The 25,997-nt window shown below is 44.1% G+C and overlaps 1 protein-coding gene across 2 annotated transcripts in view; it reads left to right on the top strand.

Moving 5' to 3' along the window:
* The first annotated feature begins 256 nt into the window (after positions 1–256).
* The window catches only part of LOC141095711 (tRNA-dihydrouridine(47) synthase [NAD(P)(+)]-like), a 68,164-nt gene continuing 42,423 nt past the window's right edge, over positions 257–25,997 (top strand). The window contains exons 1-2 of one of the 2 annotated variants that reach the window (XM_073581958.1): positions 257–408; positions 25,648–25,725. In XM_073581958.1, coding sequence (XP_073438059.1) covers positions 25,649–25,725 — 77 coding nt within the window. In that variant the 5' untranslated portion in view covers positions 257–408; position 25,648. Of the gene's footprint in view, positions 409–2,855; positions 2,930–25,647; positions 25,726–25,997 lie in introns of those variants that run through there. The other variant, XM_073581957.1, reaches the window with a different exon arrangement.

The following is a 25,997-nucleotide window of genomic DNA, read 5'->3' as shown; positions in this document are numbered from 1 at the left end:
GCTGGCACTGGAGGACTGGTCTGTGTCGCCACCATGGTCAGGCCGAGGAGAAGCAGCAGGACCCGGGCACAGAGCTGCTGCATCCTCGTCTCCTCCATGGCTGTCATGTGATGACTGGAATCAGCGCTCCGTCCTCCTCCTCCGCAGCACCGCGATCACCGGGACTGCCCCGACTTCCGGGAGGCCGGGCCTGCCGCTTCCTGATCACACTGCTGCACCACGTGACCCTCCACCTGCTGCATAATACGGACACAAACATTCCACTGCGGAACGTTTTGTTTCGCCACTGTTGCTGCACGGACCTAAAATTAAAACGTACAGTAGTGGGCATGGGGGTTTGTATTCACGGTTGCACGGGAAATAGTTCCTTTCCCGGGTTCTGCTTGGAGAGAGCAGCGCAGTGGCGAGGTAGCTACACGTGTGATGGGGATTTCTGGGTGCAGGGTGCAGGTTATGTGGGGTGTTTGTCTCCTCAATTCAATGCAATGTGGTCCCTGTGTGTTACTGAATGGATTAATGATGTTCTGCTGCTGCTGCTGCTGCGAAACTGCAATTGTCAGCCAGCCTGCCCGAAGGGTATGTGCACACATTGCAGATTTACTGCGGATTTTCGGCAGATCCGCAAGTGATTTAGGCTGTGTGCACACGCTGCGGATTGGGGTGCGGATTCTGTAAAATCCGCAGGTGAAACCGCAGGTCAAAATACCTGCGGTTTTTCATCTCCTCAATGGAGGAGATGGCAAACCGCAGCGGAATCCGCAGAAAGAATTGACATCCGTAGATAATCCGCGCGGGAAATTCCGCACCGTCTGCACTGCGGTTTTTGATTCCCATAGGGAATCATGGTACTGTACAGCGCAGCAAAATCCGCAACGTGTGTACAATGTAAAAAAAATAGACAAAAAAATGCTGTGCACATGCTGCGGAAAATTCCGCACGGAATCTGCATGCGTTCTTACACCCATTCCTTTATAGAAATCTGCAGGGGTAAAAACGCAGGCCAATCTGCAAAAAAAAGCGCTGATTTTTACCTGCAGATTCTGCCAAGAGGTGCTGATTCCGTGCAGAAAATTCTGCAGGCAAATCTGCAACGTGTGCACGTACCCTAACAGCCTGCAGCTCTCCTGCCATGATGGGAGTTGTAGTCACCCTGCAGCCAATCTTCATTTTCACTCTTTTGTTTTTTCTTCCTCTTTTTTTAATTTTTCTGCCTAATATCCGTATCAGGGATTGCTTTTCTGCAGGACCGCTTGTAGTTTTCAATGATTCCTCCTTTCATGTAACCATTTAACCCCTTAACCCTCAAGGGAGGTTTACACGTTAACTCCCGGGCCAATTTTTACAATTCTGACCACTGTCCCTTTATGAGGTCATAACTCTGGAACGCTTGGATCCCGGTGATTCTGACATTGTTTTCTCGTGACATATTGTACTTCATGGTAGTGGTAAAATTTCATTCAAATAACTTGCGTTTGTTTGTGAAAAAAATGGAAATTTGGCGAAAATTTTTAAAATTTCGCAATTTTCCAACTTTGAATTTTTATGCCTTTAAATCACAGAGATACGGCACACACTTAAAAACTTGATAAGTAACATTTCCCACATGTTTACTTTACATCAGCACAATTTTGGAACCAAAATTTTTTTTTTTTGTTAGGAAGTTATAAGGGTTAAAAGTTGACCAGCGATTTCTCATTTTTGCAACACCATTTTATTTTTACGGACCACATCACATTTGAAGTCACTTTGAGGTGTCTATATGATAGAAAATACCCAAAAGTGACACCATTTTAAAAACTGCACCCCTTAAGGTGCTCAAAACCACATTCAAGAAGTTTATTAACCCTTTAGGTGCGTCACAGGAATTTTTTGAATATTTAAAAAAAAATGAACATTTAACTTTTTTTCACAAAAAAAATACTTCAGATTCATTTTTTTTTTATTTTACCAAGGGTAACAGGAGAAACTGGACTGGAAAAGTTATTGTGCAATTTGTCCTGAGTACGCCGATACCTGATATGTGGGGGGGAACCACTGTTTCGGCGCATGGCAGAAGCTCAGAAGGGAAGGAGCGCCGTTTGACTTTTTCAATGCAAAATTGCCTAGAATTCAGCCATGTCACGTTTGGAGAGCCCCTGATGTACCTAAACAGTGGAAACCCCCCATACGTGACCCTATTTTGGAAACTAGACCCCCCAAGGAACTTGTCTACATATGTGGTGAGAACTTTGAACCCACAAAGGCTTCACAGAAGTTTATAACGTACAGCGGTACAATTAAAAAAATCATATTTTTTCCACAAAAATGATCTTTTCACCCCCAATTTTTATTTTTCCAAGGGTAACAGAACCGTAACAGTTATTGTGCAATTTGTCCTGAGTACGCTGATACCCCATATGTGGGTGTAAACGACTATTTGGGCGCATGGCAGAGCTCAGAAGGGAAGCAGCGCCATTTGACTTTTTTGGCTGGAATTGAGATCGGACACCATGTCGCGATTGGAAAACCCCTGATGTACCAAAACAGTGGAAACCCCCCACAAATGACACCATTTTGGAAACTATACCCCCCCCAAAGAACTTATCTAGATGTGTGGTGAGAACTTTGAACCCCCCCGTGCTTCACAGAAGTTTATAACGCCCGGGCGTGAAAATAAAAAAATCGTATTTTTTCCACAAACATGATCTTTTATTAACCAATTTTTTTATTTTCCCAAGGGTACCAAGAGAAATTGGACCCCAAAAGTTGTCCAATTTGTCCTGAGTACGCTGATACCCCATATGTGGGAGAAAACTACTGTATGGGCACACGTCAGGGCTCTGAAGGGAAGTAGTGATGTTTTGGAATGCAGACTTTGATGGAATGGTGTTATGAATGGGTCGCCGAGGAGAAAAAAACAACACAAGCTAAGTCTCAGAAAACCAGAGAGGTTGGTAACTATGCAGACTGCAGATCCCTGATCCTAACCATGCAACTAACAGCAGTCGTGGAGCGTTCCTACGATGGTCCTAGACGCCTCGTCACAACCGGAGAGCTAAATAAGCCTAAAGCAGGAAAAGAGAAAAGCTAACTGCCTGTTGTGAGTTCATTTTCCCCTCCGTCACTGAGGCCTGGTGAACTCCCTATTCTAGTGAAGGAAGGTAGTGAGCCTGATTATCAGGCACCTGTGACTAATGAAGACGATTGGCTGAGTGGAGTCACTGACTGGATTTAAGGCAGCCTACGCCCTTTCTGCCCTGCGGGTGATTTCTCTGTGGACACCAGTCTGATTCCTGCTCTCCTAAAGCTAAGTTTGCTGTTTTGCCTTTTGCATTTAAGATTTGCTTTTGTTTTTCTTGCTTTTTGGATTCTGCCACTCCCTGCTGGAGTGTGCAGGTTCCGTTAGCTCTGTCTTCTGAATTTACCTGAGTGCTGATTTAGTTTTTGAAGCTTAATTGCTTCAGGGCCATTTTTATATCAGCTTGTTGGCTTTTGTCTCTGATAGGGTTTTGGCAGATTGCAGACAGCAGCCTTCCTATCCGTTCCTATCTAGGTAGTTTTTGGGCCCCGTCTTTGCTCAGTCTGTCTTTCTGTCTGTGTAAGTGTTTTCATCTTGCTTCACCGTCATTATATGTGGGGGGCTGCCTATTGCTTTGGGGTCTGCTCTGGGGCAGTTAGTTTTCCCCTTTCCTTCTTTAGGCCTATGTATCTCTCCGGCTGTGATCGAGGGGTCTAGGTCATCGTAGGAACCCCCCACGGCTACTGCTAGTTGTGTTGATAGGTTCAGGGGTCTGCAATCTGATAGTTGCTAACTTCTCTGGTTTTCTGGACTTAGCTAGCATTTATGTTTTTGCCTCCTACGGTGACTCATTCATAACACAATCACCCGCCAACCGCAGATCCTTGGTTACTCAATAGCAGGAAAGAATTGTGTTTAAAAAAAAAAAAAAAGTGTGTATATTCTTTCCTCTATATCTCTGAGGCCGTAGGGGGAATTTTTTTTTCCTCTCAATGGAGATTAAGCAAGTGTCTGATCGTGTGGAGCAGCTCGCTGCTGAAGTGCGAGGAATTTCCGCCTATCTTGCTCGTTCACATACTGTTGAACCAAAGATTCCTACACCTGATGTATTTTTTGGGGATCGATCTAAATTTTTGAGTTTCAAAAACAATTGTAAATTATTTTTTGCTTTGAAGCCTAAATTGTCAGGGAGCCCCGCGCAGCGGGTTAGAATTGTCATCTCTTTGCTGCGCGGCGATCCCCAGGATTGGGCGTTTTCTTTGAAACCAGATGACCCTATGCTGACTAATGTGAACGCATTTTTTCAAGCCTTGGGGTTGTTGTACGACGAACCTAATGCTATTGATCAGGCTGAAAAGACCCTGTTAGCATTGAGCCAGGGTCGAGAATCTGCAGAGTTGTACTGTCAAAAGTTCCGAAAGTGGGCGGTCCTTACTACCTGGAATGATAGTGCCTTGGCTGCTCTCTTTCGGAAGGGTTTGTCAGAAGCCGTAAAAGATACTATGGTGGGATTTCCTGTTCCCTCTGGTCTGGACGATTCTATGTCTTTAGCCATTCAGGTTGATCGGCGTTTACGTGAACGCAGGATTACACGAGAGGTGTTGCCACCGGTTGAACAGATGTCTGAACCTATGCAATGTGATAGAGTTTTGTCTAAGGCGCAACGTCAGGAATTCAGAAGGCGTAATAAGCTGTGTTTTTTCTGTGGAGATGCCTCACATATTATTTCTGCTTGTCCTAAACGTGAGAAACGCTTTGCACACACGTTTTCTGTTGGTGGGGTTCAGCCTAAGTTTCTTTTGGAGATTACTCTGATCTGTTCCCTGTCCACATTTTCCGCCAAGGCTTTTGTGGATTCGGGAGCAGCGCTAAACCTTATGGACTTGGATTTTGCTAAACGTTGTGGATTTCCGTTGACACCTCTGCAGACGCCTATCCCTTTGAGGGGGATTGATGCTACCCCTCTGGCTAAAAATAAACCTCAGTTTTGGACCCAGTTGGTCATGCGGGTCACCCCAGACCACCAAGAAAATTGTAGATTTTTGGTGTTGCATGGTCTGCATGATGCCGTTGTTCTGGGGTTTCCCTGGTTGCAGATTCATAATCCAGTTTTGGATTGGAAGTCTGTGTCTGTGGTGAGTTGGGGTTGCCGGTGTACCTTTAATGAGGCTCCGTTTTTTTCCACCTCTCCTCAGTCGCATGAGGTTCCTGACTATTTGGCGGAATTCTATGATGTATTTAGTGAGAATGAGTCTGCGTCCTTGCCTCCTCATAGGAGTTATGACTGTGCAATTGAACTAAGTCCGGGGTGTAAATTTCCTAAGGGTCGGCTCTTCAATTTATCTGTACCCGAACACGAGGCTATGCGGTCCTATATTAAGGAGGCGTTGGAGAAGGGTCATATTAGACCATCCTCTTCACCCTTAGGTGCCGGTTTTTTTTTGTGGCCAAGAAGAATGGTTCTTTAAGGCCTTGTATTGATTATCGTGCCCTCAATAAAATTACTATTAAATATCAGTATCCGTTACCCCTGATTTCGGATCTATTCTCTAGAGTCAGAGGTGCTTGCTGGTTTACCAAGCTTGACCTCAGGGGGGCGTATAATCTTATCCGCATTAAGCAGGGGGATGAATGGAAGACGGCGTTTAATACTCCAGAGGGACATTTTGAGTACCTGGTGATGCCTTTTGGGCTCACTAATGCCCTTTCTGTCTTCCAGTGCTTCATGAACGATATTTTCCGAGACTTTGTCGATAAATTTTTGATTATCTATCTGGACGATATTTTGATCTTCTCCAAGGATTGGGATGCTCATGTGGAACATATTCGGACTGTGTTCCGGATCTTGAGAGAGAATTCTCTGTATGTCAAAGGATCAAAATGCCTTTTTGGAGTACAGAGGATTTCTTTTTTGGGATTTATTTTGTCTCCGTCAACTATTGAAATGGACCCGGCCAAGGTACAGGCCATTTATGATTGGGTTCAGCCCACTTCTTTGAAGGCCCTCCAGAAGTTTTTGGGTTTTGCTAACTTTTATCAGAAATTTATAGCAAAATTTTCTAGTATTGCCAAACCATTGACTGACCTGACCATGAAGGGTGCGGATGTGTTGAATTGGTCTCCGGAGGCGGTTGCTTCCTTTCAGGAGCTGAAGCGTAGATTTACCTCTGCCCCGGTTCTGCGGCAACCTGATGTCTCACTCCCGTTTCAGGTAGAGGTGGATGCTTCTGAGATTGGTGCAGGAGCGGTGTTGTCTCAAAAGGATCCGGTAACATCTAAAATGAATCCCTGTGCTTTCTTTTCCCGAAAGTTCTCTTCATCTGAACGTAACTATGATGTGGGGAATCGGGAACTGTTGGCCATGAAATGGGCATTTGAGGAGTGGAGACATTGGTTGGAGGGAGCCAAACATCAGGTTGTGGTCCTCACTGACCACAAAAATTTGATTTACCTAGAGTCGGCTAAACGCTTGAACCCTAGACAGGCTAGGTGGGCCTTGTTTTTTACACGTTTTGATTTTGTGGTCTCTTTCCTTCCTGGAACTAAGAATGTCAAGGCAGACGCCCTCTCTAGGAGCTTCCTTGCTGATTCTCCTGTGGTGACCAAGCCTGCTACCATCTTAGGCAAAGGGGTAGTTCTTTCTGCCATCTCGCCCGATTTGAGACTTGCTCTGCAAGATTTCCAGGAGGATAAACCTGAGCATTGCCCCAGTGGAAAGTTGTATGTTCCTGACCAGTGGAAGAAGAGAGTGATGTCTGAAGTTCATTGCTCTGCATTGGCTGGTCATCCAGGTATTTTTGGTACTAGAGATCTGGTGAGTTGCTCTTTTTGGTGGCCCACCTTGTCTCATGATGTCAGGAATTTTGTGCAGTCCTGTGGGACTTGCTCCCGGTCTAAATCTTGTTCTCGCTCTAGTGGGTTGTTGATGCCTTTGCCGGTCCCCAGGAGGCCATGGACCCATATTTCAATGGATTTCATCTCTGATATGCCGGTCTCTCAAAGAATGACTGTTATTTGGGTGATTTGTGATAGGTTCTCTAAGATGGTTCATCTTGTACCACTCCCTAAGTTGCCATCTTCCTCTGAGTTGGTGCCCCTGTTTTTGCAACAGGTGGTTCGCTTGCACGGGATTCCTGAGAACATTGTATCTGACAGAGGAGTTCAATTTGTGTCTAAATTTTGGAGGACGTTCTGTTCCAAGTTGGGAATTCAGTTGTCCTTCTCCTCTGCTTTTCACCCTCAGACCAATGGGCAGACAGAGAGAACAAACCAGACCTTGGAGTCGTATTTGAGATGTTTTATTTCTGCTGATCAGGATGATTGGGTTTCATTTTTGCCCTTGGCCGAATTTGCTTTGAATAATAGAGCTAGTTCTGCCACTTTGATGTCACCTTTTTTTTGTAACTTTGGGTTTCATCCTCGATTTTCTTCAGGGCAGGTGGAGCCCTCTGCCTGCCCAGGTGTTGACACTGTGGTGGAGAGAATGCACCAGATCTGGGACCAAGTGGTGGATAAGTTATCTCTCTCCCAGGAAAAGGCCCAGCGGTTTTCCAATCGACATAGGACCATTGGTCCCCAGTTTAAGATTGGTGATATGGTGTGGTTATCATCAAAAAATATTGCTATGATGGTGGCTTCTCCTAAGTTTAAGCCTAGATTTATTGGACCTTACAAGATTTTGGAGATTATTAATCCGGTCTCTTTTCGTTTGGCTCTTCCTGTCACATTTAAGATCCATAATGTGTTCCATAAGTCCTTGTTGAAGAGGTTTGTTGAGCCAGTTGTGCCTGAGGTGGCACCTCCGGACCCTGTATTGGTTGAAGGTAACTTGGAATATGAGGTAGAGAAAATTCTGGATTCCCCTCTGGCTAGACGGAGACTCCAGTATTTGGTTAAGTGGAAGGGTTATGGTCAGGAGGATAATTCCTGGGTCTCTGCCTCCGATATTCATGCCAAAAGATTGGTGCGTGCCTTTCATCGGGCTCACCCTGATCGCCCTGGTAGCGTTGTTGAGGGTTCGGTGACCCCTCCTCAAGGGGGGGGTACTGTTGTGGGTTCATTTTCCCATCCGTCACTGAGGCCTGGTGAACTCCCTATTGTAGTGAAGGAAGGTAGTGAGCCTGATTATCAGGCACCTGGGACTAATGAAGACGATTGGCTGAGTGGAGTCACTGACTGGATTTAAGGCAGCCTACGCCCTTTCTGCCCTTCGGGTGATTTCTCTGTGGACACCAGTCTGATTCCTGCTCTCCTAAAGCTAAGTTTGCTGTTTTGCCTTTTGCATTTAAGATTTGCTTTTGTTTTTCTTGCTTTTTGGATTCTGCCACTGCCTGCTGGAGTGTGCAGGGTTCTGTTAGCTCTGTCTTCTGAATTTACCTGAGTGCTGATTTAGTTTTTGAAGCTTAGTTGCTTCAGGGCCATTTTTATATCCGCTTGTTGGCTTTTGTCTCTGATAGGGTTTTGGCAGATTGCAGACAGCAGCCTTCCTATCCGTTCCTATCTAGGTAGTTTTTGGGCCCCGTCTATGCTCAGTCTGTCTTTCTGTCTGTGTAAGTGTTTTCATCTTGCTTCACCGTCATTATATGTGGGGGGCTGCCTATTGCTTTGGGGTCTGCTCTGGGGCAGTTAGTTTTCCCCTTTCCTTCTTTAGGCCTATGTATCTCTCCGGCTGTGATCGAGGGGTCTAGGTCATCGTAGGAACCCCCCACGGCTACTGCTAGTTGTGTTGATAGGTTCAGGGGTCTGCAATCTGATAGTTGCCAACTTCTCTGGTTTTCTGGACTTAGCTAGCATTTATGTTTTTGCCTCCTACGGTGATTCATTCATAACAACTGCCCCAGAGCAGACCCCAAAGGAAAGACAGCCCCCCACATGTATTGACGGTGAAACAAGATGAAAACACAAGCAAAGGCAGGAAAATAGGCTGAGCAAACGATGGGGCCAAACTAACTAGAAAGGACAGGAAAGGAAAGACACTGTCTGCAATCTGCCAAAAACCCTACCAAAAATAATGTCCAACACTTCTGATAGCAAAATTAACCCTGAAGTCACTAGACTTCTCCCACTATATCAGCACTCTGAAATATTCTGAAACAGAGCAAAAAGAGGCCAATCTAATAAGGGACAAAAAGCAAATTGGCAAATACAGATAAATAAGAGTGGAAATTCAGCACTGCCCAGCCGGGCTGGCTGACCCCACAAAAAACTGAATTGACCAACAAGAGCAAGTGTTAACATTAGCAAAAACAAACTTAACTTGAGAAGACTGGAACAGAGCTGAAGTCCAAGACCTGAGGAGCAGACTGAATCACCAGCACCAGGATAGGGCGTCGGCTGTCTTATATCCAGTCTGATACTCCAGAGATCCAATCGTTATCCTCATCAGGTGGCAGATCACTACCAATTAAACCAACCTCACTACCTCCTGTCACCACCAGAGGGAGAACGGAAGGAGAACTCTCAACTGGTGGAGCAGAAAATGAGCTCATAACAGTACCCCCCCCCTTGAGGAAGGGTCACCGAACCCTCATCCATGCCACCAGGCCGATCAGGATGGGCCCGGTGAAAAGCACGAACCAATTTATTGGCATGAATATCAGAGGCAGAGACCCAAGAATTATCCTTCTGGCCATAACCCTTCCATTTGACCAAATACTGGCGTCTCCGTCAAACCAAACGAGAATCCAATATTTTCTCTATCTCATATTCCACATTGCCTTTATCCAATACAGGGTCAGGAGGTGCCGCCACAGAGACTACTGGCTCAACAAACCTCTTCAACAGTGACTTGTGAAATACGTTATGGATTTTGAACGTAACTGGAAGAGCCAATCGAAAAGAAACAGGATTAAGAATCTCCAAAATCCTATAAGGTCCAATAAATCTTGGCTTAAATTTTGGAGATGCAACCTTCATAGGAATATTCTTAGAGGACAACCAAACCATATCACTCACTTTAAACCGGGGACCAATGGTCCTATGCCGGTTGGAAAAACGCTGGGCCTTTTCCTGAGAGAGCGACAATTTATCCACCACTTGGTCCCATATCTGCTGCATTCTTACAACCACAGTGTCCACACCTGGGCAGGACGAAGATTCCACTTGCCCTGAAGAGAATCGAGGATGAAACCCAAAATTACAGAAAAAGGGTGACATCAAAGTGGCAGAACTAGCTCTATTGTTCAGCGCAAATTCGGCCAAGGGCAAAAATGAGACCCAATCATCTTGATCAGCAGATATAAAACATCTTAAATAAGACTCAAGGGTCTGGTTTGTTCTCTGTCTGCCCATTGGTCTGGGGATGAAACGCGGAGGAGAAGGATAACTGAATTCCCAGATTGGAACAAAAGGCTTTCCAAAATCTGGAAACAAACTGGACCCCTCTATCGGACACAATGTTCTCAGGAATCCCGTGTAACCGAACCACCTGTTGTAAAAACAAGGGCACCAACTCAGCAGAAGATGGCAACTTAGGGAGTGGTACAAGATGGACCATCTTCGAAAATCTATCACAAATTTCCCAGATAACAGTCATTCTCTGAGAGACAGGGAGATCAGAAATAAAATCCATTGAGATATGGGTCCATGGCCTCTTGGGCACCGGCAGGGGCATCAGCAACCCACTAGAACGAGAACAGGGTTTAGACCGAGAACAAGTCCCACAGGACTGTACAAAATTCCTGACATCACGAGATAAGGCAGGCCACCAAAACGACCGACTCAACAAATCTCTGGTACCAAAAATACCTGGATGACCAGCCAATGCGGAGCAATGGACTTCAGACATCACTCTCTTTCTCCACTGGTCAGGAACATACAATCTTCCCATAGGGCAACGCTCAGGTTTATCCTGCTGAAATTCCTCCAGGGCGCGTCTCAAATCGGGCGAAATGGCAGAAAGAACTACCCCCTCACCTAGGATAGTAGTAGGCTCGGTCACATTAAGAGAGTCAGCAAAGAAACTCCTAGAAAGGGCGTCTGCCTTAACATTCTTAGTGCCCGGAAGAAAAGAGACGACAAAATTAAAACGTGTGAAAAACAAGGCCCATCTAGCCTGTCTAGGATTCAAGCGTTTAGCCGACTCCAGATAAGTCAGATTCTTGTGATTGGTGAGGACCACAAATTGATGTCTAGCTCCCTCCAACCAATGTCTCCACTCCTCAAATGCCCACTTCATGGCCAGCAATTCCCCACATCATAGTTGTGTTCAGATAGGGAAAACTTTCGAAAAAAGAAGGCACAGGGATTCATCTTAGAAGTCACAGGGTCTTTTTGGGACAAAACAGCTCCTGCACCAATCTCAGAAGCCTCTACCTCCACCTGAAATGGAAGTGAGACATCAGGTTGCCGTAAAACTGGAGCTGAAGTAAATCTCCGCTTAAGCTCCTGAAATGCTGAGACAGCCTCAGGAGACCAATTCAGCACATCAGCTCCCTTCCTGGTCAGATCAGTCAGTGGTTTTACAATACTAGAAAAATTACCTATAAATTTATGATAGAAATTAGCAAAACCCAAAAATTTCTGAAGAGCCTTCAAAGAAGTAGGCTGAACCCAATCATAAATGGCCTGTACCTTGGCCGGGTCCATTTCAATAGTCGATGGAGACAAAATAAATCCCAAAAATGAAATCCTCTGTACACCAAAGGAGGCATTTTGATCCCTTAACAAACAGGGAATTCTTCCTCAAAATTCGGAACACAGTCCGGACATGTTCCACATGAGAATCCCAATCACTAGAAAAGATCAAAATATCATCCAGATAGATGATCAAAAACTTATCCACAAAGTCACGGAAAATATCATTCATAAAGGACTGGAAGACAGAAGGGGCATTAGAGAGCCCAAAAGGCATCACCAGGTACTCAAAATGTCCCTCCGGAGTATTAAACGCCGTCTTCCATTCATCCCCGTGCTTGATGCGAATAAGATTATACGCCCCCCTGAGGTCAAGCTTAGTAAACCAGCAGGCACTCTTAACTCTGGAGAATAAATCAGACATCAGAGGTAACGGGTACTGATATTTAACCGTCATCTTGTTAAGGGAACGATAATCAATTCCCCCACTTAATGAACCATCTTTCTTGGCCACAAAAAAAAAAAACAGCACCTAAAGGTGACGAGGATGGTCTAATATGACCCTTCTCCAACGACTCCTTAATATAGGATCGCATAGCATCATGTTCGGGTACAGATAAGTTGAAAAGCCGACCCTTGGGAAATTTACACCCAGGCATCAACTCAATTGCACAGTCATAACTCCTATGAGGAGGCAAAGACGCAGACTTAGGCCTCTTTCACACATCAGGTTTTCGCCGTCAGGCGCGATCCGGCGCTTTTGACAGAAACCGGATCCGGCGAAATGCAATGCCGGATCCGGTTTCCCCCCCATTGACTTGCATTTGCGCCGGATGGCCATGCGTTTCATCCGGTTTTCGCCGGATCCGGCAATGTGTCGCGATCCGGCGTCTGGAAAAAACGTCTACTGTAACGTTTTTTGTCTCCGGCGAAAAAGCCGGACACGCCGGATCCGGCGCGTCCGGCTTTTTCACACAATGAAAGCCTATGAGCGCCGCAATGCGCCTGATCCGGCGAAAGCCGGATCCGGTGGCCGGATCCGGTTTTTTTGGTCTGAGCATGCTCAGTAGCTCTGCCCACAAGACATATATAAAAGCAAGACAGTGGGACCCACAGCCACACCCAACATGCCACCCAAGAAAGCAACCAAGCGAAGCAGGAGAAGGCAGGAGACCACTGCAGCACCATCAGCACCACCACCACCCCAAATGGAGCAGCAAATAGAACATGCTGAGGAGGGGAGGCCAGCAGCAGATGAGAGACGGTAATTATCAAATCCCCCATTCCTCCAAACTAGGGCCATGGAATATCAAGATATTCATTGGCCCTTTGTTTCTCTTTATTCAACAGCCGCCAAAGAGATGCAGCAGCAGCAGCAGCAGAAATGGCATCACTGGCAGCAGCAATACCCACAGCCATGGAGTCTGGCCATCAACAGGACAGCACATCTTCTTCTGGGAGCCCTCCCTCGCATCGTCAGCGTTTGACGGTAAGTTTTTATTTCCAAAATCCATCATCTCTGTAATATATGTCTATTCATTGCCTTTTATTTCAAAACAGGAATCACAAGATGAAGAGGAGCTCCCAGAAGAAGAAGGAAGGGGTGGACAGACACCTGGAGTGGGCTCACAATTGGTAAGTTTTTTGCATCAAACGCAGAAACACAACATCACACTACACACAACACATAGAAAACAATGTTCTGCAGACCACACACAGCAAACAAATGCCTACATCCAAAGACATAACATTTTTTGTTTTCTTCTCTAGTCTTCCCAATCTGGTGCTCGGCCAAGAGGTCCTCGCAGTGCCTCCCAGGGTCGTCGGCGACAGCAACGCGGCGGTCACCAGCGTGTAAGTATAAATATTTTTGCTTTTTTTTTTTGCACTTTTTATTTCATTTCTTTTGTGGAAGCTAATTATGTTATTTTTGTCTTTTTCTTTAACAGCCTTCACAGCGTGCTCCCGACTCTGACAGTGAGGATGGAGGACTCGATGTGGACCACCTCATCGATCTCGTCAGAGAAAGGGAGCCGCTCTGGAATATGGCTGACCGCCGCCACGCTGACCTTATCGTTACCAGACGACTCTGGGAGGAAATCTGTTCGCTCCTTGTGGGCCGCTGGGAGGACCTCGAAGCTCGGGCCCAGATTAAAGAGCGTAAGTATATACAGTACCGGTTGCTTGATGTAAACCAGTGTTTCCCGAACTCCAGTCCTCGTGGTCCCCACGGATCATGTGTTCAGGATTTCTATTTACTATGGAAATCCTGAAAACATGACCCCTGGGGACCATGAGGACTGGAGTTTGTGAAACACTGATGTTGTATACTAACCACTCCTTTCTCGTTTCAGGGAACAGAATTGTGAATCGGTGGCGGTCTGTGAGGGATCGTTTCAAGAAGGAGTTCAATAAAGAGATGCGGGCCCCGAGTGGATCTGGAGGACGCAGGAGCAAGTACAAGTACGCAGAAGCCCTGTCGTTCCTCCGGGAAACAATGCTCACCAGAAGGTAAATATTACACACCACATGTGAAAAAAATGTTAGATGTAACTTTTTTTTCAGCCAGGGCCATACCATGTCAGTATTTTAATTGTTTTTTTTTCTCTTTATTCCACAGCACGGTGAGCAGCACTCGGGAGCCTGCACGATTGGACCCTTCTGAGGCGATCCCTGAGGAGACCGGCACCGAGGGACACTTCGACCGCCCCGGTACATCTGCACCTTCCCAGCCTTCCCACACATTCGACCCATCTGTCCCATCCACCAGCACAGGAGCATCGTGGCCGCCTACATTACATGAAGCTGCTGGTGAGGAGATCGATTTCCCTTTACCCCACCCTTCTGCCCCTGCCACCTCTAGTACACCTGCGGGTACTGGGCGGCAGAGGGGTCAGGAAAAGAGTTATGCGCAAGAGTTCTTGCATCTGAATGCATCTTTCCAGAACTGTCTCAAAGTCTTGTCAGAGCAAATCTCCGCAGGCTTTCAGCAGATCAACTCCAGCATTCTGGAGGTGAAGACACTTCTGCAAACCATGCATTCAGAAGCAAGATCTTCGCCAAACCACACCTTTTTCAGGTCTGTTGTGGAGCGCATGGCAACACTATCTCCTACCCAGCAGATGCATGTAATGCATTCGTGCCACGGTGCTCTACAGCAGGTTACCTCCCAACCTCCACCTCCCACCACTGTAGTTCCTCCACCTGCACCCCCTCCAGCCACTTTCCATCCTCCCCCTCCTATTACATCTGCACCCCCTCCAGCCACTTTCCATCCTCCCCCTCCTATTACATCTGCACCCCCTCCAGCCACTTTCCATCCTCCCCCTCCTATTACATACCAGCAACCTCCCCAGTACCAGACATCTCCCCACTTCCAGCAACCTGCCCCGTACCAAACTCCTTCCCCATACCAAACTCCTTCCCCGTATCAAACTCCTTCCCCATACAACTTTCCATCAACATCATCTGCTCCTACAGTCCCTGCCCAACCCTCCACTCCACCACCCACCACCTCTTCTGCCTCCCACATGTCCACCCATTCTGTAGCTTTTTCCACACCTTCACCTCTAACTGTTCCTTCCCCACCACGATCCCAGTCCTCTCTCCACACACCCAGTGTCGAAGTGTCCCGCAGCCCCTCCAGCAGTATTTCCACCCCACAGTACACAGAGTTGTAATGTTTTTTTTTGTAATAAAAATGCCCATTGGGTTTAAAACCTTTATTAAAAAAGTTTTTTGCACTTTAAAAACATAAAAAAAAAAAAAAATTTAAATAAAAGTTAAATTATCGTTTCACAATGGTTGTCTGTCATTTCTTTCTGCGGCGAACTATGTTTTAAAAAAAGGTTAAATACAGGGTATTTCAAAGGTAAAAAGGTATTCAAAACCAGGTATATAACTGTGGGTAAATTTTAGCTTTGTGCCACAGTTGTGTTCCTGGTTGTGTTTGAAGCAAAGTATTTCACCTAAAAAGTTGTGTTTATTGTTGGTGATTTCCTAACAATGTACACAACTTTTGTTAAAAGGTGAAATACTTTGCATAAAACACAACCAGGTACACACCTGTGGCCTAAAGGTAAAAATAGACCATGACAAGATAGCCAACTTTGGTTGGCAAAGGTATATACTGTTGGTCCAGAAGGTACACAAGTTTAGGGCACAAATCTTTCACACTCTGTCATCCCAGTGTACTCTGCCTTGAGGTGACATAAAGTATAGTGGAAAATTGTCCCTGAAACCGTCACAGAACTTCTAGTGGTAATATTTCCAATGACAACATCCATCTTCGCCAGTAACTTGCTCTTCTCTCCAACCTGCACTTTCTTCTCTACAACCTGTCAAAGAAGGGCTGTAGGAACATGCTATATCTAGTTTTCCAGTAGCCAATCCCGTTCGGAAGGCCAGAAGGGTCAATTTTAAAAACCGGATCCGGCGTAATCCGTCGAAAAACGGATAGAAAAACGGATGAACCGGATGAGACGGATCCGGTTTTGTCTGTCAAGAACAAGACGGATCCGGCAGAAAACCGGATCCGGCACTTCAGGTTTTACAAAACATTTGCCGGATCCGGCATTCCGGCACGACGCCGGATCGCGCCTGACGCCGAAAACCTGATGTGTGAAAGTAGCCTTACTCTCACTAAATACATCAGAAAAATCAGTCAGATAATCAGGAATATCATGAGACTGAGGAGAGGTGGAGAAAACAGGAGCGTCCCTAAGAACACACTGACAACCCCAACTCACCACAGACACAGATTTCCAATCCAAAACTGGGTTATGAGTTTGCAACCAGGGTAAACCCTGAATAATAGTATCAAGCAAATTATGCAGCACCAAAAAGTTCCAATTTTCTTGGTGGTCTGGGGCAACTCGCTTTATCACCTGGGTCCAAAACTGAGGTTTATTCTCCGCCAAAGGAGAGGCATCAATACCCCTCAAAGGAATAGGTGTCTGCAGAGGCGACATGGACAAACCACAACGTTTAGCAATGTCCAAATCCATCAGACTCAGAGCTGCTCGTGAATTCACAAAAGCCTTAGTGGAAAATGTGGACAAGGAGCTGATCAGAGTAATTACCAAAAGGAACTTGGGTTGTATACTGCCCACAGCAAATGTGTGTGCAAAACGTTTCTCTCGTTTAGGGCAGACAGAAATAGTATGAGAGGCGTCTCCACAGAAAAAACACAGCTTATTACGCCTTCTAAACTCCTGACGTTGCGCCCTAGACAACACCCCATCACATTGCATAGGTTCAGACATTTGTCCAAAAGGTGGCAGCGCCTCCCGTGTAGTTTTACGTTCACGTAAACGCCGATCAACTTGAATGGCTAATGACATAGAATCGTCAAGACCAGAGGGAACAGGAAATCCCACCATAATATCTTTTACGGTCTCTGATAAACCTTTCCGAAAGAGAGCTGCCAATGCACTATCATTCCATGTAGTAAGGACCGCCCACTTTTGGAATTTTTGACAGAATAACTCTGCAGGATCCTGACCCTGGTTTAATGCCAACAGGGTTCTCTCAGCTTGATCAACAGCATTAGGTTCATCATACAACAACCCCAAGGCCTGAAAAAATGCATCCACATTAGTCAGAATAGGGTTTTCAGGTGTCAGAGAAAACGCCCAATCCTGGGGATCGCCGCGCAGCAAGGAGATGACAATTTTAACCTGCTGCACAGCAGGGCTGTGGAGTCTGTAAGCCACAGTTGCGACTCCGACTCCTGGATTTTATCAGGCTCCGACTCCGACTCCGGCTCCTTCATAAATGGCCAATTCATAACAAATTTACTGTTGTAAAATATTAAACATCGTGCTTATTCAGTTTCTCACCATCATATAAGTAATCAGACCACTTAGAGCAAAAACTACATTTATTAGAATACAATTAGAATATAGCAAATAACTTTTATAAACTTTTCTAAACTGTAAGTAAATATGCAATAAACACTTTTATGCAGTTAATAAGAAGAAATCTATAAATTTGTCCTCAGAAAAAGTATTGCCTCTGTCAGATCCTCCTTCATGGATGCCCTCAAATCTGATCTAATTATTTTGAGAGCAGAGAACAACCTCTCTACACTAACTTGTGTTGGTGGCAAAGCAGTAACCACTCGGGCAACATCTCTGACAATGTCAGGATACAGAGGAATCGCTTGTTGCACTGTTATTTTTGATGAACGGTCAAATTTCTCAATTTCTTTTAGTGCACATGAAAAATTCTGCTGAAATGTACTGGCTGTGTTCCTTGATGGGGATGACGCTTCTTCTATGCGGGAACGCTTTGCACGGTCCTTGTGATCCAAATATTTTTTGAAATTAAATTCTTCATCAGTTGATGATGAGGGTGAAGATGTGGCAGGACGACCAAATTCTTCTTGTTCCTCCTGACTGTTCTGCAACCCTTTCATCCTTACTGCTATTTCAAACAGAGCTTCTTTTCCTTTACTTAGCTGTTGATCATCTAGAAGAATCCAATGCATTGGGTCTACATAAACAGCTGCCAAAAGAATGTTATTTTGTAATAGTAGCTCCTCTCTCCGTTTCATTGATGTAGCAATGCCACTTGCAATTAACCCTCCTCTTTGGGGCAGGCGAAACATCAGGTTCTTCCACTCCTTTAAGAAAATACCTGGAGTTAAGTCCTCTGCTTGTAATTTTTTAGTCACTGTAAATGGGTGCTCTAGCAATTTTTCCAGCTCAGTCACCTGATTCCACTGACTTTCATTTAGCGTCAGTTGAGGGTTAGCCATGTCTACAAGAAAGGTTTTCAGTTCAACCAAGCGCTGAATCATTAAGTAAGTACTGCCCCATCGTGTGGCTTGATCAATAATTGCCCCTTTTCCAGCACGTCTCTTCAAAATTGAGTCAACTTTAGGGGTTCTGGCAACAGTAGCCAATTTTCTCACCTTGCCAATCAGTGCAGCAGCATGTCCTTCTTGCAGACTGTCTCTTATAGCCAGCTGTAGCGTATGCACAACACAGCGCATGTGATGAATGAAAGAACATATTGACACAGTTTCAACAAGATCATCTAAACTATCATGTTGCTGTTCATCTGAAGCAACTTCAGTTTGCTCCTCAGTTACAATACAGTGTTCCTCTATTTCAAACATTTCTGTGTCTGTGGACCCAGAATGTTGTTCTAGCTGCTGGTCACCATCATTACTCTCATTCATTAGCTTAATAGTACTTATCATATTTGAAGCATTGTCATTTACGGCAGAAAGAACTTGCTCTTTTTTAAGTTCATAGTCTTGCAGAACCTTTTCCACCAAGACCTGGAGAAACTCACTGGTGTGATGAGCTTTGGTGTCTTTTACTGCCAATGTCTTGGTAACTATTTCATTTTTGTCACAAACAAATCGGACATTGATGGCAAAATAGTTCACTCTGTGACGTGTGCAGGCATCCATTTTAAGAAACAGAAAGCGTCCCTTGAGAGTTTTTTTAAGTTCTTCCTTTTGTTTAAAAGCTTCTTTGATTACTAATTTTCTAATACTCTCTCTCTCCAGAGAAACACCAAGCTTGCGGGCCATTTCCCCATTCAGACACATAAAAGCTGGTCGTGAAAATAATGAAATAGGCACACTATCCTTTACAACAAGCTCTATGATCTGTTTTTTAAATGTATCTACTGTCATTGTCACAGTAACTTTGTCACTGACAAAATATCTTGCAACTGATGGCTGCAAAGTTCTTTGCTCCTTTGTTTGGCTGGAAGAGCTGGGCACTGGTTCATTGGTTTGGATGCAGTCTTTCTCATCCACTGCTTTCAGTACTTCTGGATGAAAGCGCTGTAAATGTCTCTTTAGATTAGAAGCTCTGGTAGGAGCATTTTTATCTTTGCCTGAATATGCACTCATCTTGGCTTCACAGCATTTGTTTTCGTCTGGATCATTTGTCATACACTGACAGACATAATGTTTTCTATCTTGAGTGATGGTGAAATGTTCAAATACAGCTGATTTAATGTGATGCTTCTTTGACATTCTCAGGTTTTTAATTCTGCATTCACAATCCAAATGACAATTGTTTTTCCTAAAAACAATTGTACAAAATTATTGCCAGGTCATACAACTGATATAGTGGTCAGTAATACTGTTATTATTCCTCATGTACTCACAGTTAACTGATGCAAAGTTTGTTGAAAGGATAATACTTCTTACAGTCTTCCTCTTCTGAGTAGCAGGCAGCTGTGAGATGCTTGGAAGACGCACACCTAGTATGATCTAGTCTAGAGGAGGAGCTTTACTACTAAGAATTTGCAACACATTTTCACTTTCAGTTTCATACATTGTAAGTAGGGGGGTTGGGGCAGCATGAGGTTAACCAAGTATAAGATTAGATAAGGGCAGTGGAGAACAGTGACACACAAGAAGTAAGAAATGTCTCTATCTCCAGCAGAACTGCTTATCACTGTTGTTCATAGTTTGATAGAACATATACAGTCATGGCCAAAAGTATTGACACCCCTGCAATTCTGTCAGATTATACTCAGTTTCTTCCTGAAAATGATTGCAAACACAAATTCTTTGGTATTATTATCTTCATTTAATTTGTCTTAAATGAAAAAACACAAAAAGAATTGTCCTAAAGCCAAATTGGATATAATTCCACACCAAACATAAAAAAGAGGGTGGACAAAAGTATTGGCACTGTGCGAAAAATCATGTGATGCTTCTCTAATTTGTGTAATTAACAGCACCTGTAACTTACCTGTGGCACCTAACAGGTGTTGGCAATAACTAAATCACACTTGCAGCCAGTTGACATGGATTAAAGTTGACTCAACCTCTGTCCTGTGTCCTTGTGTGTACCACATTGAGCATGGAGAAAAGAAAGAAGACCAAAGAACTGTCTGAGGACTTGAAAAACCAAATTGTGAGGAAGCATGAGCAATCTCAAGGCTACAAGTCCATCTCCAAAGACCTGAATGTTCCTGTGTCTACCGTGCGCAGTGTCATCAAGAAGTTTAAAGCCCATGGCACTGTGGCTAACCTCCCTAGATGTGGCCGGAAAAGAAAAATTGACAAGAGATTTCAACGCAAGATTGTGCGGATGTTGGATAAAGAACCTCCACTAACATCCAAACAAGTTCAAGCTGCCCTGCAGTCTGAGGGTACAACGGTGTCAACCCGTACTATCCGTCGGCATCTGAATGAAAAGGGACTGTATGGTAGGAGACCCAGGAAGACTCCACTTCTTACCCCGAGACATAAAAAAGCCAGGCTGGAGTTTGCCAAAACTTACCTGAAAAAGCCTAAAACATTTTGGAAGAATGTTCTTTGGTCAGATGAGACAAAAGTAGAGCTTTTAGGGCAAAAGCATCAACATAGAGTTTACAGGAGAAAAAAGAGGCATTCAAAGAAAAGTACACGGTCCCTACAGTCAAACATGGCGGAGGTTCCCTGATGTTTTGGGGTTGCTTTGCTGCCTCTGGCACTGGACTGCTTGACCGTGTGCATGGCATTATGAAGTCAGAAGACTACCAACAAATTTTGCAGCATAATTTAGGGCCCAGTGTGAGAAAGCTGGGTCTACCTCAGAGGTCATGGGTCTTCCAGCAGGACAATAACCCAAAACACACTTCAAAAAGCACTAGAAAATGGTTTGAGAGAAAGCACTGGAGACTTCTAAGGTGGCCAGCAATGAGTCCAGACCTGAATCCCATAGAACACCTGTGGAGAGATCTAAAAATGGCAGTTTGGAGAAGGCACCCTTCAAATATCAGGGACCTGGAGTAGTTTGCCAAAGAAGAATGGTCTAAAATTCCAGCAGAGCATTGTAAGAAACTCTTGATGGTTACCGGAAGCGGTTGGTCGCAGTTATTTTGGCTAAAGGTTGTGCAACCAAGTATTAGGCTGAGGGTGCCAATACTTTTGTCCGGCCCATTTTTGGAGTTTTGTGTGAAATGATCAATGTTTTGCTTTTTGCTTAATTCTGTTTTGTGTTTTTTCATTTAAGACAAATTAAATGAAGATAATAATACCAAAGAATTTATGTTTTCAATCATTTTCAGGAAGAAACTGAATATTATCTGACAGAATTGCAGGGGTGTCAATACTTTTGGCCATGACTGTATATTTGAGTAACATTTATAAAATTCATATGAAAGTTCAATTATGAAATATTAATACATTTTTTTTAAAGCTGGAGTCGGTACATTTCTACCAACTCCAACCAAAACTAACTCCGACTCCGACTCCACAGCCCTGCTGCACAGAGCTCCCCAATGAGTTAGGCTTCAAGGCAAGAAATAATTTACAATTATCCTTAAAATTCAGAAATTTAGACCGATCCCCAGAAAACACATCAGGAGTAGGGCTCTTGGGCTCAGCAGCATGTGACTGAATGAGGTAGGTGGAAATTCCCTGTACTTCAGCAGCAAGTTGCTCCACACGATCAGACAGTTGCTTAATCTCCATTAGGAGAAAAAAAATCCCCCTATGGCCCAAGAGAAAAAGAGGAAAAAATATATAAAAAAAAAAAAATTCTGACACTTTTTTTTTTTTAACAATTTTTTCCTGCTTTTGAGTGCCCTAGAATCTGCGGTATGGCTGGTGATTCTGTTATGAATGGGTCGCCGAGGAGAAAAAAACAACAAAAGCGAAGTCTCAGAAAACCAGAGAGGTTGGTAACTATGCAGACTGCAGATCCCTGATCCTAACCACGCAACTAACAGCAGTCGTGGAGCGTTCCTACGATGGTCCTAGACGTCTCGTCACATCCGGAGAGCTAAATAAGCCTAAAGCAGGAAAAGAGGAAAACTAACTGCCCCAGAGCAGACCCCAAAGGAAAGACAGCCCCCCACATGTATTGACGGTGAAACAAGAAGAAAACACAAACAAAGGCAGAAAAATAGGCTGAGCAAACAATGGGGCCAAACTAACTAGAAAGGAAAGGAAACACTGTCTGCAATCTGCCAAAAACCCTACCAAAAATAATGTTCAACACTTCTGATAGCAAAATTAACCCTGAAGTCACTAGACTTCTCCCACTATATCAGCACTCTGAAATATTCTGAAACAGAGCAAAAAGAGGCCAATCTAATAAGGGACAAAAAACAAATTGGCAAATACAGATAAATAAGAGTAGAAGCACAGCCCAGCCGGGCTAGCTGACCCCACAAAAAACTGAATTGACCAACAATAGCAAGTGTGAACATTAGCAAAAACAAACTTAACTTGAGAAGACTGGAACAGAGTTGAAGTCCAAGACCTGAGGAGAAGACTGAATCACCAGCACCAGGATAGGGCGTCGGCCGTCTTATATCCAGTCTGATACTCCAGAGATCCAATCGTTATCCTTCTCATCAGGTGGCAGATCACTACCAATTAAACCAACCTCACTACCTCCTGTCACCACCAGAGGGAGAACGGAAGAAGAACTCTCAACTGGTGGAGCAGAAAATGAGCTCATAACAGAATGGTCTGCGGGTGTCATGTTGCATTTGGAGAGCCCCTGATGTACCTAAACAGAGGAAACCCCCCACAAGTGACCCCATTTTGGAAACTAGACCCCCCCACGGAACTTATCTAGATGTGTGGTGAGCACTTTGAACCCCCAAGGGCTTCACAGAAGTTTGTAACAACCGGGCGTGAAAATAAAAAATCGTATTTTTTCAACAAACATCTTTTAGTCCCCATTTTTTTTATTTTCCCAAGGGTAACAGGAGAAATTGTACCCCAAAAGTTGTTGTCCAATTTGTCCTGAGTACGCTGATACCCCATATGTGGGAGAAAACTACTGTATCTGGCACACGTCGGGGCTCGAAAGGATAGTAGTGACGTTTTGGAATGCAGACTTTGATGGAATGGTCTGTGGGTGTCATGTGCGTTTGGAGAGCCCCTGATGTACCTAAACTATTGAAACTCCCCACAAGTGACCCCATTTTGGAAACTAGACCCCCCACGGAACTTATCTAGATGTGTGGTGAGCACTTTGAACCCCCAAGGGCTTCACAGAAGTTTATAACGCCTGGGTGTGAAAATAAAAAAATCATTTTTTTTCCACAAAAATATTTTTGCCCCCAATTTTTTATTTTCCTAAGGGTAACAGGAGAAATTGGACCCCAAAAGTTGTTTTGCAATTTGTCCTGAGTAGGCTGATACCCCATATGTGGGGGTAAAACACTGGGCGCATGGCAGAGCTTGGAAAGGAAGGAGCGCCGTTTGACTTTTTCAACGCAGAATTGGCTGGAATTGAGATCAGACGCCATGTTGCGTTTGAAGAGCAGCTGATGTGCCCAAACAGTGGAAACCCCCTAATGCCAACACACCCCTAACCCTAATCTCAGCCCTAACCCTAATGGAAAAATGGAAATAAATACATTTTTTTAATTTTATTATTTTTTCCTAACTATGGGGGTGATAACGGGGGGTTTGATTTACTATTTATGGCGATTTTTATGTTTGGCGGCTGTCACACGCTAAAAGACGCTTTTTATTGTAAAATCAGTTTTTGCATCACCACATATTGAGAGCTATAATTTTTCCATATTTTGACCCACCGAGTCATGTGAGATTTTTTGTGGGACAAGTTGACGTTTTTATTGGTATCATTTTCGGGCACGTGACATCTTTTGATCGCTTTTTATTCCGATTTTTGGGACGCAGAATGAACAAAAACCAGCGTTTCATGAAATTCTTTTGGGTGGGGTGCGTTTACACCGTTCCGCCTGCGGTAAAATTGATAAAGCCCTTTTATTCTTCGGGTCAGTACGGTTAAAGCGATACCTCATTTATGTCTTTTTTTATGTTTTGGTGCTTTTATGCAATGAAAACAATTTTGCATAAAAAATAATTATTTTTGCATCGCTTTATTCTGCGAGCTATAACTTTTGTATTTTTTTGCTGATGGAGCTGTATGGCGGCTCGTTTTTTGCGGGACAAGATGATGTTTTCATCGGTACCATGGATATTTAATTGCGTCTTTTTGATCGCGCGTTATTGCACTTTTTGTTTGGCGGTATGATAATAAATCATTATTTTTTGCTTAGTTTTTTATTTTTATTTTTTAAGGGGTTCGCTAAAGGGGTTAACTAGTGGGACAGTTTTATAGGGCGGGTCGTTACGGACGCGGCAATACCAAATGTGTACTTTTATTGTTTTTTTTTTATTTCCATAAAATGAATTTATTAGGGAATATTTTTTTCTTTTAACTTATTTAGCGATTGTTTTAAAAATTATTTTTACACCTTTTTTTTTTTTTTTTTAACTTTATTACATTGTGCCAGGGGGGACACAACTGTCATGTGACAGTTCGCTGATCTGTCACATCACAGATCACTTTGACAGATCAGCGATCTGTCACAGGCACTGCACAGACCTCCTCATGCCTGCGCTTTGCAGGCAGTGAGGAAGTCAGCCCCCTGCAGGCCCCCAAAGGTCCCCGTCACCTTCTTGGATTCGGGGACATGCAGGGATGGAGCCCCCTGCAGCAGCGCTGCACATTGCGCTGCTGTGGGGGGCTCAGGGAAGCACGGAGGGAGCCCCCTCCCTGCCGATGCTTCCCTTTAACCCCCCGGTACACCGCGATCGTGTTTGATCGCGGTGTGCAAGGGGTTAATGTGTCGGGTGCCGGGTGTCAGCTGTGATAATCAGCTGACACCCGGCCGCGATCAGCGGCGCTCACCACGTGGATGCCGCTGATCGCTGTGATGTACTATCCCGTCCCTGTGTGTGTGTGCGAGCCATTATTTTTATTAGTACTGTTTTGGGTGCATAAAACATTTTGGTCGTTTTTTTTATTCCTTTTGGGTGGATGTCTGAAAAATTACAATTCTGGCTTTTTTTCTTCTCTGTGGTGTTTGCATTATGAGTTAATTTTATTTTTATAAATCAGACTTTTGCAGATTTCTCACTTATTAACTTCTCTTTAATTGAGGAATAAGGTTATTTATTTTTAAATTTTTGTTTTATTATTATTTTAATTTTTAGACCAACATCATTTTTAGTACTTTGAGCAATTACTATATAATGATGACACAAATATTATTTTTCTATTAATTTTTTTTTTATTGTTAATAATTTTGTTTTTAAACTAATATTTGAATCCTTCTTCCAGGATGGCAGATGATGGCAAGCGGAGTGACGGTGTAATAAAGGTCAATTCTGATAGAGGAGTCGCTGCTATTAAAACCGAGTAAGTGTTATATTGTATACTTACAATGATGTCTGTAGATCTCCTGTATGGAAAGTGGTGCAGAAAAGAACTGGAGCTGTTGCCCAAAGCAACTAATAAGAGGTTTGTCCACTACTGTACTCCAGGGTGCAGCACAAATTATAAATAACAAAAAAAAAACCCCTTTATACTTTGTCACCCAGGTGGAAACACTGTTCTACCGCTCTAATGGCAGTGAATGCTGCAGCCAATCAGGATATGCTGACTGGCTGCAGTGGTCACTTGACATTCTC

The sequence above is a fragment of the Dendrobates tinctorius genome, unplaced genomic scaffold (genome assembly GCF_039654945.1).
Source record: "Dendrobates tinctorius isolate UK_male_01 unplaced genomic scaffold, ASM3965494v1 ptg000070l, whole genome shotgun sequence".
NCBI lineage: Eukaryota > Metazoa > Chordata > Amphibia > Anura > Dendrobatidae > Dendrobates > Dendrobates tinctorius.
Note: the sequence above shows the minus strand (reverse complement) of the source record. Positions and strands in the feature narration are given on the sequence as shown.